We start from the raw sequence: 13,039 nt of genomic DNA, 5'->3' as shown, positions 1-13,039 counted from the left end.
CTGCTCGTTTGACTGGTGATGCTTGGACCTCAGTCCACGACTTCATTTGTTGGTGACTCTGAAGGTGTGTCTTTTCTGCTTCCTTGAACATTTCGTATAGTGGATGGTCTTCCAGCTTTGAGTATGCTGTTGGGAGTGGCGGTAGCTGGTTGCGATGGGGCTTGATTCCCTTGGATAGCAGTCTCTTCATCTAAGCCTTGTCGATTGGCTTTCCTTCGTGTTGACCAATGTGTCCTGATTCGGTGCCGGCCATGAATGCGGCTGCCCATGGACTGGTCATTGATGTTGATTGGTTAGACATGTTCGTCATATCCTCGTTGTTCACCTCTCCTTGAACTAGCAAGGCCACAGGTGGAGGAGTTAGTGGCGGGGTTAGATATGCCTCTACCACCTTCCTTCCTTGGTGGTATCTGGTTTTCTGAGTGCGCGGGCTCTCTTCCTGCGTCGTATCGTCCTCGTAGAACGTCTCGGTTTCTGGTTGTTGGCTATGAGTACCTGGGAGTTCGACTGTTCTTACCCAAGTTGCGATTTCCTCTAGGGTGTTGTGCATGAGATTGTCCATCAGGTCCTCAGTCTTGCCGTTGAAGATTGTGTCTTCGTCAAACACTACGTCGCGAGTGCTGATTACCTTTGCCATGGATGGGATCCAGATGCGGTAGATGTTTGTTGACTGATATCCCACAAGATACCCAATCCAGGCTTTTGGGTCCAGCCGTTGCAGCCTTGACTTTCCTCGGTGGGTATCGTCTGTCATTGCAAAGGCTTTGCACCCATATGCTCTCAGATGAGCTTGGTTTGGTCTTCGGGGTCCAGTGACTATGCCATTTGTGGCAGCTGCGCGCGTGAAGAATATTTCGTAAGGCGATTTCCACTTGTTTGGATAATTTGGCGTTCGATTGTATAGGTATACCGCCGCTCTGGTTATCTCTGGCCAGAGTTCCCATGGAAGATTCGCATCTAGTCGAATTGCGCGTACCTTTTCTTTTATCACACCCCCTGAGCGTTCGGCTCCTCCGTTCTGCGCTTGTGTGTCTGGAGCGGAAGGCTCGAGTCTGATTGATAGGGACGTGCACCATTTCTCGACTTCTTGCTTAACTGTGACGATCTCGTTGTCTGTTTCAATGACCTTGACCGTAATGTTGAACTGTTTCTTCATAAATTGGATGAAGAGGGCTAATAGGCGAATAATGGAGCGTGCTGGCCTATTGTCTTTGAAGTAGAAATCCCAAACGTATCGGGAGTTTCGGCAAGTTATTAGTATCTGACTCTTTTCCTTAGTGAAGCTGTCCGCCTCGTACTCATGGAAGTCGATTGCAATTCTTTCTCCAGGACCTTCGTCATTTAGTCTTAGCGCCCTTTTTATTTGGCGCTTCGACTTTGATCTGCCGCAAGCGTCACATTGTACTGTGGTGATTCCTTTAATCCTCACCCCTCAGATTGCTGTATGAGGTGTTCAATAGCGGATGGCCCTGGATGTCCTAGTCGTTTATGCCATAGCATAGCTGTCGCCCTTTGTGGTGATCGCTTGGTTCGATTCATACGCACATGGAAGGCTGAGTCGAATAGAGTGGTGTCTTCGATAGTCCATTGCCTATGGCGTTCCGATAGGATAGCAATGATTGTTCCATCCCATCGTCGCAGGCTTGTTGGATCTTCCCGATTGTCCCACCATATTCCTTGTCGTCGGAGTAGCCTGAATGATACTAGGCTGCAGAGGAAGTCTGGACACCACGCAACGTTGACAATGTGCAAGGCTTGTTTGTCCTGAGATCCCTCTGTTGTCAATGTGACAGCTCCGTATCCTCGTATCCAGACTTTGGAACTGCCGGCCCAGATGTAGTCCCCTGGCGTCGACGGGCGTACGTCTTCAATTCTTGAGAGGTCGTTGCAGATGTGCGTAGTCGAGCCGGAATCCAGGATGAAGGCATCCTTTAATGGATATCCTTGTTGGCTTGCGCTGAATGCCGCTTTCATCGTGCCCTCATCAATTCTTGAGATTTCGCGTCCATCTAGTCATTCAATGACTGCGTCCGGTGTTTGTGATGTCTTGATATGAGGTGTAATCGATCGTGACGTTGTCGAGAATCGAGGTCGTTTAGTCTCTGGGGACATTTCCTGCATCGTTCTCTGTAAGTTGGTGTCATTTTCAAGTTTGTACTGTACTAATCTTGCGATGCCTCGATTTGGCTTAAACCATTCAGGTGCCTTGGCTTTGTTCACATAGTAGCAGTCAGATATCTCATGACGCTGTTCACAGGCAGGACATATGTCTCCAGCTTTCGCTGAATTCCTCTCCGGGATCTGCTTGGTTCTGGTACTTTGACCATCCATCTTGCGTTTGTTTGATTGCCTAGGGTTTCCCCGGCCTTGGTTGGATGGCGCTCTTAATTCCACACTAGAGGCGTCCCTCAGTGTGTCCGAGTCGGGTTCACCGCTCGCCGCGTATGAGTCTCCTACCGCGAAGGCGCTCTTTGGCTTCCCTCTTGATGGATAATGAAGACTCATATATTCACGGAAGAGTTTCATCATCCTTTTCCTATTCATGGCTTTCTTATCGTACCCTGGCCCTTGGAACCCTGCGGTCCAGGTTGATGCCATTTTAGATACGGAGCCTAGGAAGTCGTCTATTACAGCTTGTGTTTGCATAACCTCGGCCACCTTAAGGGTTTCAGCTCGAGTTGCAGCCTGATCGTATTCATTTAGCCACGTCTCCCAGTTTGTGGTTGAACGCATTGGCTTGAGTGCGGCTTGGTATCTCTCTCGTGCTCGCGCTCTCTCCTCGTCTTCATCCACTCCAACTGTGTCTTGGAGGGCGGTTATCCAGTCGCGCGGCGTGCCGTTCTCGGTGCAACAGCTAAGTTGTAAATGGGGTGTTACGGTTGTAAGGATGTGTTCGACCATCTTTGAGATTTTGTTGCTTTCTTCTTGATAGTCCCTCTCCCGTATTTTGTATGACTCAAGGCGCAGCTTGTAGTCGTCGCGATCCTCCTTATACGCTTCTTGTCCTTTCTCTGAGAGTTCTGACACTCGCGTTGGTATAGTGGGGATTCGTGAGGTTGTTGTCGACATTTCTGTAGTGTCTTGTGCTGATCCTCGCGTGTTGCCTCTAGCGTTTCGGGTGGTATGCGATGAGGCAGCTGAGGGGCTACTTGACGGTTCATACTGCGAAATGTCTGGGGGTAGCGGAGCCTCCGGTTGGATGCGCTGGAGTCGCACTCCTTCGGGGTCCAACAGTGGCCAAATGCCTTGCGACTGGCATTTCAGCTTAAGTTGGCGGTACCAAGGGATCCAGTTGCTTGAGTCGGTGAGGATGACCGTCGCGTCCCGTTGGGTCTGGATTGTTGCCATTTTCGTGGTTTTATCGCTCGTTATTGAGGCAGTGAGACTCTTAATTGTCAGATATAATGAGATATTGCACAAAAGTGATGGATGTTTATGATTGTCTGTATTGTCTTCTGTCTATCGTGTGTCCGCGCTTGTGGCCCTCTTGAGGGGCGCACTGACCCTCTCTACGCTGATTGGTTGCTGCCAACGTCGAGTAACCCTGCTATCTGACAGTAACATGGTTGGCAAGCGAGCGGCCCACGCAAGCGAGCGGCCCACCCCACCAACTTTTGCAACTTCAAAGCGATACATCTCAACAACGCGATAATATTATTGCTAGATATTAATACAGTAGATTACTCTATATTAATAGTATTAGTGTTGCATGTGCGTGAGTTGTGCCCAGTCTCCTTGCACCTGGTGCAGCGCCTTTGAGCCCGCTGGCTGACGCCTGATCGTGCTCCTCCTTGACGCTCTTCATGAGCAATCTGCTGGTCAGCCTCATTTTGAGCCAGTATATCCTCTCCAGCTCCTTTTGTAAGTACTCCATGCTTCTGTATACGCCTTTTAGAGCGCCGCCTACGCGCTGACGCTGCGCTGTTGGCTTTCTCAAGACTAGAGATCCGATCCCGCATTAGCTCAGAAGAGAGCATCATCACCTCAGCGCCTTTCTTTAGCTGGTCAATTGCTATAATAATTGAAGCTGGTGATGAGCTCTTGTGCTGGCGCACGCGCTCACGTATGAGGCTTGACTGAGCCTCAAGCTCACGCGCGTTGCTCGGCGTTTGAGCTACCCAGGGAGCCTCTGGTAGAGCTGCTGGAGGAGTAGGTGTACGCAGCTGTACATCTACCTTTGATAGAACAGCCTCTGGTTGTAGAGGAACAAGGCCTGCGCCGCGGAAGGCTGAGCAGATGTTGGCTGGCGTGAAGGCGCGATTGAATGCTATCTTAAATGCTGGCAGAAACTCTAGCTTGGTGATGTGGTTGATGTGGTTGCGCATGAGGCTCTCCACCTCACGGCTGTACGCGCGCTTCAATGGCGAGAAGCAGCCAACATCAAGCGGCTGGAGTAGGTGGGATGAGTGAGGTGGCATACAGAGCGTGTAGATGTTGTTCTCTTTGCAGAGCTCCTGGAACGCTAGAGATTGGTGGCTCTTATGGCCATCAACAATAAGCAGGCGACGCGCGCCTATGCTACGAGCCTGCGTGTGAGCGTTAAAGTGCTTTAGCCACTCAACTCCAAGCTCATTATTCGTCCAGCCATTGTCGCTGACTGCGATCGCCCAGTCGCGTGGGATCTCAGCTTCCTCGTACCAGGCTGATAGGTGGTACTGGCCAGCGAAGATGAGGAACGGTGGGACTAACCAGCCAGCAGCGCTGATAGCAGCGATCAGCGTTACCCACTCGCGATTGCCTGGCTGAAGAGTCTTCGGCCTACCTCTCCTTTCTGCTCCTGTTATAACTAGCTGCGTTGTAATCTTGCCCATCATAAAGCCAGCTTCATCAAAGTTGTAGACGTCCTCATCGCAGATGCCGTACTTAGCTTTTGTCTCCTCTACAAGCTTAAACCAGGTCCTAATTAGGGCTGGATCCTCACATAGAGCTCTCTGCCTATCGTACGCTTGGTTAAAACACGTCCGAAGACTGTCTGTACGCTTGACAAAGTTGGCTGGCCACTTCTGCCCAACCTGGCCAGCGCCGCGCGCAGCTAGCAGCTTATCAGCCATATCACGTATAGCTGCGTAGGTAGGCGCAAATCCACGCTGATCTAGCTGAAGTATATGGCTGATAATCACCTCCTCTTCTCTCTGGGTAAGCTTCCTTGAGTTGGGCTGGCAATCTGCGCGCGCAGGCTTACCAGCGCGTCGGCGTCGGAGCGTCGTTCGGGGGACTTCAAATGTCTGCGCAGCATCTCTTATAGACTGAATTTGGCTTCTATTGATAGCTGAGATTGCAAGGTGTATATTAACCTCAGAAGAGGTTGGTGGGGCTTGAATTGGGGGAGCCATAATAGGGAGGAGTTTACAAGGCGCAGAAAGTTGGTGGGGTGGGCCGCTCGCTTGCGTGGGCCGCTCGCTTGCCAACCATGTTAACACTACTAATCAAATATCATATACTTTGTTCGTTGCAATGACAGTGATATTCGACACCTTTACCGTGTCAACATCTAGAGTATCTGCAAATTTTTCGTCTGTAAGGCTAGAGTACTTGGCGCCAAGACTCTTATAGTGTTTTTCATTGTGTCAGATATTCACTCTCATCTGGAATACTGATGAAATAGATAATAATGGTGATGATATTGATGATTGATTGTGTCTTGGTTCTGTCTACGGTTGTGGGCACACCTAGGGGGTGCCAAGCCTTCCTATGATCCGATTGGCTCTCACAGATGCCGGGTCGCGCTAGTCTAACCCAGCGTCTGTACGCTCTCATCTTCAACAGTGCTATTATCTGACACATTGTTATAATGTTATAGGAATTCTTAAAACGTTATAACATTATAACGTTATCCTATAACGTGTTAAGCTGCCTATGTATGCTTCTAGGTCTGTTGTACGAAGTGCTTTACCTACTTAACACTTAATTAATCGTTTGTGTAGCCACTGTCGCTGTGCGCAATAAGGTAATTATTAGGTAAATCGGTGAAGTAGCGCTCAAGGAGTGCGTCGCCTTCAATAATAATCATTGGTGGGATAGCGTGGCCTGCGGCATTGACGCACTCGGTTACAGTCAACGATGTACGATCATCAGGCGTCGATAGATATACACGGCAGCGAGGTTCAAAAGTAATAACCCACTGATCTTTTCTAATTCCAATGCGAAAGCTAGTCTCGTCGAAGTTCCAGATATCTGATGATGGGATACTGTGGGCGTACAACAGAAAGGAGAGAACTGGTTGATTATTCTACTGAGTAGAGATGTGTGCTTATATACATAAGATATGCATGAGTACATGACGTAGATAGTAGAGTGGTGAAGGTTGTAGAAGATGCTAGAAGATCTGATAAGAGTATCGGGCTGACGCACGGACACCCAACTGTGTTGGCTGACAGATACCATGCGTCTATATCAGACTAGTAAAGGTGTCAAACTACTTGACAATGGAGTCTGAATCATCCGCAAGTGCGCGATTAAGATTAAGAGATCGCTGTCGTCGTACGTGAAGCTCAGGTTGCCGTTTGAGCCATTGTTTTGCCCATCGCGAGCTTGCAGTTAGTGGAGGACCAGGACCATCATGAGCTTGTTGAAGAAGATAATTAACACACGATACAATCATAGGCAGTCGTACACGAACGCTAAGTTCATCAAGACGTGCGATATAATCGTATAGTGCACTGTCTTGCGCCTTAGTAAGCTTGTACGTGCTAGAGGGATGCTCAGAGCGTGTTGGGCGGCTCTTTGATCGGGCGAGTAATCGCTGGTATAGGACGCCGTGCTCGCGCGCCAATTGCTTAAAATTAGGCTTTGGGATATCTTTAATACACTTCAAGATCTCCGAAATGCGATCATTGACTAAGATTTGCGATTGGGCCATTGTAGGGGCTATAAGAAGGGATTTGAGTAATAGAGTTGTGAAAAAATATCGTTGAGACGGTAATATTGTATAGAGCGTCGGCACTCGCCTGCGGCGAGTGTCAGCGCAGCTGACTTAGCTTAGTAATAAGCTAAGCCTTGGCATGGTTAAGACCTTCCACATCTCGTAAGTTTGGCCCTCCTTACGTCACGCGCCATCAGGATAAATGCCCTAACGTGGCCGTGGCCGCATCTGGGCATGCACCATGATTTAGGCGCCCAGCATCCGGCATGGAAAGATCTTATCAGATTGATAAGATGATCTGATTAGCATCCACCATCTTTCAGTGGCGACGACATTATGCATTGTTGGTAATTGTGTGTGGGTCTATCCGGAGGACGCTTACTCTTTAGGTCTAGTTTTGACGACGAGCTCTGATTCACCACTAATTACAGACTCTTTCACATGCAGTACGTCCCTGGGCTAGTTGTAGGTCCCCCGCGGTCATTAGTGCACATGTCTGGTCGAAAAAGATGAACGTACGGCTTGGGAATAGTAATAAGTGTATAGCTGTGAGGGATCGATCAAGAAAGATTGGATTTGACAAGATACAAGCTATCGAGCTATCTACGTTGTGAGCCCGAACTTATGCTGTGGGCGCCAAGGCGCTAGTCCGATAAGATAAGGATCTTATCGATATGGGGGCCATGGGCCGAGCGAGTCTATGGATCCGTAACACAAATATCATATACTTTGTTCGTTGCAACGACAGTGATATTCGACACCTTTGCCGTGTCAACAGGCATAGCTGTGAAGGTCGTCCGAAGATGATCTTGGGTTGGTTCTCAGGGATAGAGTAATGCGATGGACACGAGGGTGTATAGCACCATTGGTAGATCGATGTAATATACGGTGGGTTTGAGAATCAAGGGTAATCCTTAGATTGATACTTAAGTTGAACACAATGAGCTATAGGAGCTCATTGCCTACTGTTATATACTGACGAGTGTGGAGACTGTCCTACAGTCCTATACTGTCCTACACTGTCCCATGCGTGGTACATCGTGGGACATCGTGGGATATCATGGGACACACGTGACCTGTTCCATGGTGGCGTTCCGCCAAGCCCGTGGGATCACGTGCTCCGGTGGGGTGGCGTCATCCATTGGTCCTGAAAGCGCTGACCTTCTGGACGCCCCCCTCTGAGAGAATCCTGTCATCCTTTTGCTACATATCCTGCTGGTTCCCTTCTTAGGTTCGTAACAATAGCTTAGAATTTTAATACTACGCCACGTAAGCACGCTAAGTCCTTCTGCTAAGACGTTCTATCAATTACCCAGCTCGGAGAGACTCGGAATACATACTTTAATGCACGGAATGACTTGAAAGTGGAGGGTAATATTCTTTATTCACTAGGCTATTATCTCATCGCATCGGAGCGGGTAAGCTGGTAAATGGGTCGGGGTTGGGTTGGGGTTGGGTTACCTTAATAGGTAATGACTAGGCTAACTTGGAACTAGTCATTACCTATTAAGGTAGCCCAACCCCAACCCAACCCCGACCCATTTACCAGCGTAGGAGCGGGGAACTTCCTTAACATCTATATTCGAGTAGGGGTGTGAAGTCAGAGCGGGGTTATATGTAAGGAGTATTCGAACAGGCACTGAGATGTAGGTATAGGCTTGTATTAAGACGAATCCTTGAGGAGCAATCAAGGATCCAGTGAGGTGCTATATACGACTACGGCACGTGACTGTGGCTGGCTCGGGCCGATGGGTCCCCGAAGGGGTCCCTGAGGCCTACCGAAGTATGACCCAGCTGGAGTATCGTGACATTATACGCGGTAAACGGAACGATCAACAACATAATCAGCATCGTTGTAATTTTCGAACTGTTGGCTGGAGTTAAGAGCTTAAATCTCTAAAGAATAATAAGACGCTAACTGCGTGTCAGATAACAGGGGTTAGATGGAAGGGGTATTCTACTTCGGCTCTAAGTGAGGGGTAAAACAAAGAACCCCTCCGAGGGGCTCAATGCCCCTTGGTAAGGGGTGATACTCCCTTTGTAAAGCCCAATGCACGGCCTCAATCCTACTTCGGCCCAACTCGGGTCCAACGACATATATACCTCTGTAGCCCTCAAAAAGAACGAACAATCAACAATCACTATCTATCATCATTATTGCCCATTCCATCAGTATTCCAGATAAGAGTGAATATCTGACACTGCGACTCTAAACATCAAGGGGGGAGAGAGTTAGGATACGAAAATGATGTTCGCGTCCCAGCACGTAGGGTGTCCCAGCACGCAGGGAGGGACGTTACTACGGGATTAGAGAGTTTCAAATACTAACTGTATATTGGTAGCCCAAAAGCAGCGAACAAGTAGCCGTCCGCCGCGCAGCAGGGCTACTGGGCGCTACCCCGTATACTGCTATGTCTACCTGTCAGATGTGTCAACAAGGAAGCGAAAAGCCCGCATCAGACCTACCGAGCTAGCCATCCATTAGGGTGTGTCATTTGTTAAGACACCCATTTATGTACACAGATTCTTTGGCCTGCTACACAAACCAAATCATGGGCCTCCGGGCTGTTGGTACACTCTCATGCACTTGCAGTTTCCGGTTCTTGCAAGCAATCAATCTTTGACCCCACTCTCGCCTAATGACCGAAGAGCGCTAGCTCTTGTCAGTAGTTCCTTTTGTAGAGACAACAGTATCTCCTAGCCAATTGAAATCAGACGCTTACAGAATCTAAGATGTTTTGGGCAAGCGCTCACGAATCGACATGTGTGGGATGAAAGCCAGGCAGCATGCAAAAAGCGGAAACTGCAAATGCATGAGAGTGTAGGGGCAGGCACACCGTAGCCCCAGTTGGCTGCATACACTTTTATAGATAGATCAATGATAAATAATTCAAAAAAAAAGAACGCCGCATCGATTGTCCAGAGGGTGTGAATGGATAGTTAGCACGAGGGGTGGACCGGATTAGTGGCACTTGCGGAGTGGAATGGTGTCAGATATTCACTCTCATCTGGAATACTGATGAAATAGATAATAATGGTGATGATATTGATGATTGATTGTGTGTTGGTTCTGTCTACGGTTGTGGGCACACCTGGGGGGTGCCAAGCCTTACTGTGATCCGATTGGCTCTCTCAGATGCCGGGTCGCGCTAGTCTAACCCAGCGTCTGTACGCTCTCATCTTCAACAGTGCTATTATCTGACAAATGGAGACGCCGTTGTCGGCTAGCCGTTTATCGCAGCACGTATGCGCTAAGCAGCAAAGGGTCGCGCGATGCCTAACTCCAACCTAGCCCCTATTATCAACCGCCTAGCTTCGTTTTCAGGACACCAGAAATATTAACCCGCCTCTCGACTGTCATTTTACCTCATCCCAACTATCGCGTGTGCTCAAGTATAATCGCAGCAAGCAGCAGCTACGATAGGTGATTGTCCGCTTCAGCTCTGGAGCCAAAGCGACTGGATCATTTTCCTCGGCAGTCAAGGTCCGACGGTTCGCCAAATCATCAGATGTTTAGGCCTCTCGCACACCGACAATCGCGGCGCCCCAAAGTTCTCCGAGCGTGAATCACGACGCCTATCCAATGAAGTTCAGAAACTTTCACAGACCCTCCCTACGGACATGGATGCTCTACTCCAATCTGCGTCAGACTATAACGTGCTTGATGAGGCGCTGAACACGTTATTAAACAGCCATGGTCTAGCAACCTGGGGAGAGAATGCAGACCGCAAGCAACTGCTAATAACCGCTAGAACCTCAGATACTAGCTATTCTACGGAGCTCATTTTTGAGGTCCCTGCAGACAGAATAATGTAAGCGGCCCACCGGTGTTGAGCTCCACCAACAAGCTGACCTCCACTTGACTGAAGACACATCTCTATTGCTGGATCTACAAGAAAGCATACACTTCTCTTCAACTAAGGAAGCCGACAAGGCAGACGGTTACGAGCAATGTAACAACCAACTCCGGTGACAGTGCTGCACATGCTGTAGCAGATCGGCCGGCACCAGTAAGCAAGCCTCGATTTCATTTTTCTAGCAGAACGCGGGGCCCTAACGGTTGTCGCAGTTTACCATTGAATCATCGCGGGCTGGAACCCCTACTATATCCAGCGCAACCCCACCCGCACACGCCACAGGTCGAGACACTGCTTCAGCGAAGCGAAAAGTCAGTCCCAGCAATTCATGCGCGAACGACTTCAATGCTACAAAGCGTCACCGCCAGAACGCAGCCACACCAGTCGAGCCGACTTTACGAGAATCAGCCTCTACATCAAGGGGAAGCTCTGAGCACATCAGGCATACCCCTCCGCTAGAAAACACCTACGTGTCGCCCCTAGCTGTTCCCACTCTGGCTGCGACTTCTTCTAAAAGGGCATCGGTGATATTAAACCCTCCCTTTCACCATGCGCAGGGTGATTTGCTTGGTTCCACCAACGCTCATACAAACAAATTCGTTGCGGTCAATCGAACTTCGACCAATACACACACTGCACCCAGTCCTTCAGTCCTGTCAGTGGCTCCGAATATACCCAGTAGCCTCGGACAGCTGACTAGAATTCCCGATCCGCACCCCCTCATGAGTCACGATACTGATCAACAATATGGTCCAAGAAGCAACGAGACGGCTGGCTCTCGCGAGGTGTCTTTTGAACAATGCGATCTTCTATCTCTCCTTCTCAATTACCTGTTTCCGCGCGAAAGTGCACATGTCGAGGAATCCATCATGTTACGCAGTCTGGAACAGGTATGGACCAGCCACGAACATGACTTTAGGCTCATCATGGAACAACGGTTCAACGATCACCAAAGAGCTCTTCACATATGGATTGGCCAGCGGCGCAAGACGAGTCAGCTTCAGATGATGATTGATCGCCAGCCTAGCGCACAGACACTGGAGATGGTAGACCGAGTGCTTGTCATGAACGACCTCCGCATTCTGCAACTGAAGTGGAAAGCACTTAGAGTGCATGTTCACAGTCAAGACTCAACCCCAGGGGACTTATTGTGTAGCACTTTTGCGATCATGACGAGAACACAGGGAACGGAAGCGCTGTTCAAGGAAGGTCTGGAGAGGCTCAAAGAGACTTCACCTGAGGTTTGGAGCTGTGACGCCCCGGTCATTTCGATATACCCCTAGTAATGCGTTCCGTGTGGCGAGGCGTTATTATGTATAAAACCGACTATCAGAAGCAGAGTCCGTCAGCGAGTACACGGACTAAGGTCCGTCCCTAACTGGAGAGATATACCATGTCCCGAGATAAGTTAGCAGATTAGACCTTCAGCGCCTCCTATCTGCAGATCTGTAGAGCTTACGTTTAATAGCGATGTTGATAAATGTATTTCTCCTTTAGGCCGATGGGCTCCGACTTAGCTCTCTGCAGTGTTGGGTAAGCTGTTGATTATTGCAGCTTTAGCTGCATATTACAATCGCTTGAGGCTCCAAATGTTCGAAGAATCTCGACGCTTATTGGTCTATTAAGCTCTGCTCTCATTCGTCCGAACTCTGCCAAGATGTCAGGAAGTATCACCGCCAAGATATTAGGATGCACGTGACGAACGTTAAACCTCAACACTAAGAAACGGACACTAGAACGCTAAGATCACGAGAAACAGCCCGGCGCAGCCGCCAAAAAAAGGCCCTCGGCAGAGCCTCCGGAGGAGCCCGGCTGGCAGGCCATGTCTCTTTCCTTCTCTATTACCGCTATCACCTCTCTCCGCCCACGCCACTATTAATAAGATAGAGGATGGCAATAACTACAGCGATGAGCTTAATAACACTACTGAATTGCTCAACACCGCATTAGAGCGCGCCACCTGCAGGAGCTACCTCGCCGCCAAGCTCCAAGCTTCAACCCCATCTCACCCACCCCACCTTACCCATCGCAACCTCAGCAATCTCAGCAACCTCTGCCTCTGCCCTCGCGATCGCCGCCACTGCCCTCATAATCCTCACAACCCTCACAACCCTCGCGACCCTCGCGACCTTCACAATCCTCACAATCCTCACAATCCACGCACTGGACCGTTGGCTGGATTCGTCTAAATCATGCCAAGATGTTGATCGCTGAGATGTTTTTTAGTGAGCGTTGTTACCCGTGACATCGCGTCATAGCGCGACTGCGCTAGGCGGCATCAAACAAACGCGCCCACACCCCATGGGAAAACCTCTTGCGC

General features: G+C 49.4%; 5 protein-coding genes across 5 annotated transcripts; 1 reads left to right on the top strand and 4 right to left on the bottom strand.

Annotated features, from left to right (window-relative positions):
- Positions 1-190: 190 nt before the first annotated feature.
- On the bottom strand, positions 191-1,974 carry PtrM4_055440 (uncharacterized protein; the record flags this gene model as incomplete). The annotated part of the gene is made up of 2 exons (XM_066105151.1): positions 191-1,382; positions 1,430-1,974. 2 exons carry the CDS (start codon positions 1,972-1,974, stop codon positions 191-193), a joined length of 1,737 nt encoding a protein of 578 aa, XP_065963778.1.
- Positions 1,975-2,013: 39 nt separating this feature from the next.
- PtrM4_055430 (uncharacterized protein) lies at positions 2,014-3,348 on the bottom strand (the record flags this gene model as incomplete). Its single annotated transcript, XM_066105150.1, has 1 exon — positions 2,014-3,348. The coding sequence occupies one exon, from the start codon at positions 3,346-3,348 to the stop codon at positions 2,014-2,016; it is 1,335 nt and encodes a 444-aa protein (XP_065963777.1).
- Positions 3,349-3,685: 337 nt separating this feature from the next.
- PtrM4_055420 (uncharacterized protein) lies at positions 3,686-5,051 on the bottom strand (the record flags this gene model as incomplete). Its single annotated transcript, XM_066105149.1, has 2 exons — positions 3,686-3,939; positions 4,064-5,051. The coding sequence occupies 2 exons, from the start codon at positions 5,049-5,051 to the stop codon at positions 3,686-3,688; spliced, it is 1,242 nt and encodes a 413-aa protein (XP_065963776.1).
- Positions 5,052-6,415: 1,364 nt separating this feature from the next.
- Positions 6,416-6,859, bottom strand: PtrM4_055410 (HTH-Tnp-Tc5 domain containing protein; the record flags this gene model as incomplete). The annotated part of the gene is made up of 1 exon (XM_066105148.1): positions 6,416-6,859. One exon carries the CDS (start codon positions 6,857-6,859, stop codon positions 6,416-6,418), a length of 444 nt encoding a protein of 147 aa, XP_065963775.1.
- A 4,729-nt stretch (positions 6,860-11,588) lies between these two features.
- Positions 11,589-12,002, top strand: PtrM4_055400 (uncharacterized protein; the record flags this gene model as incomplete). The annotated part of the gene is made up of 1 exon (XM_001942038.2): positions 11,589-12,002. One exon carries the CDS (start codon positions 11,589-11,591, stop codon positions 12,000-12,002), a length of 414 nt encoding a protein of 137 aa, XP_001942073.2.
- Positions 12,003-13,039: the final 1,037 nt, after the last annotated feature.

Source organism: Pyrenophora tritici-repentis, chromosome 2, assembly GCF_003171515.1.
Source record: "Pyrenophora tritici-repentis strain M4 chromosome 2, whole genome shotgun sequence".
In the NCBI taxonomy this organism is placed as follows: Eukaryota; Fungi; Ascomycota; class Dothideomycetes; order Pleosporales; family Pleosporaceae; genus Pyrenophora; species Pyrenophora tritici-repentis.
This window is presented reverse-complemented; position numbering and strand designations above follow the sequence as displayed.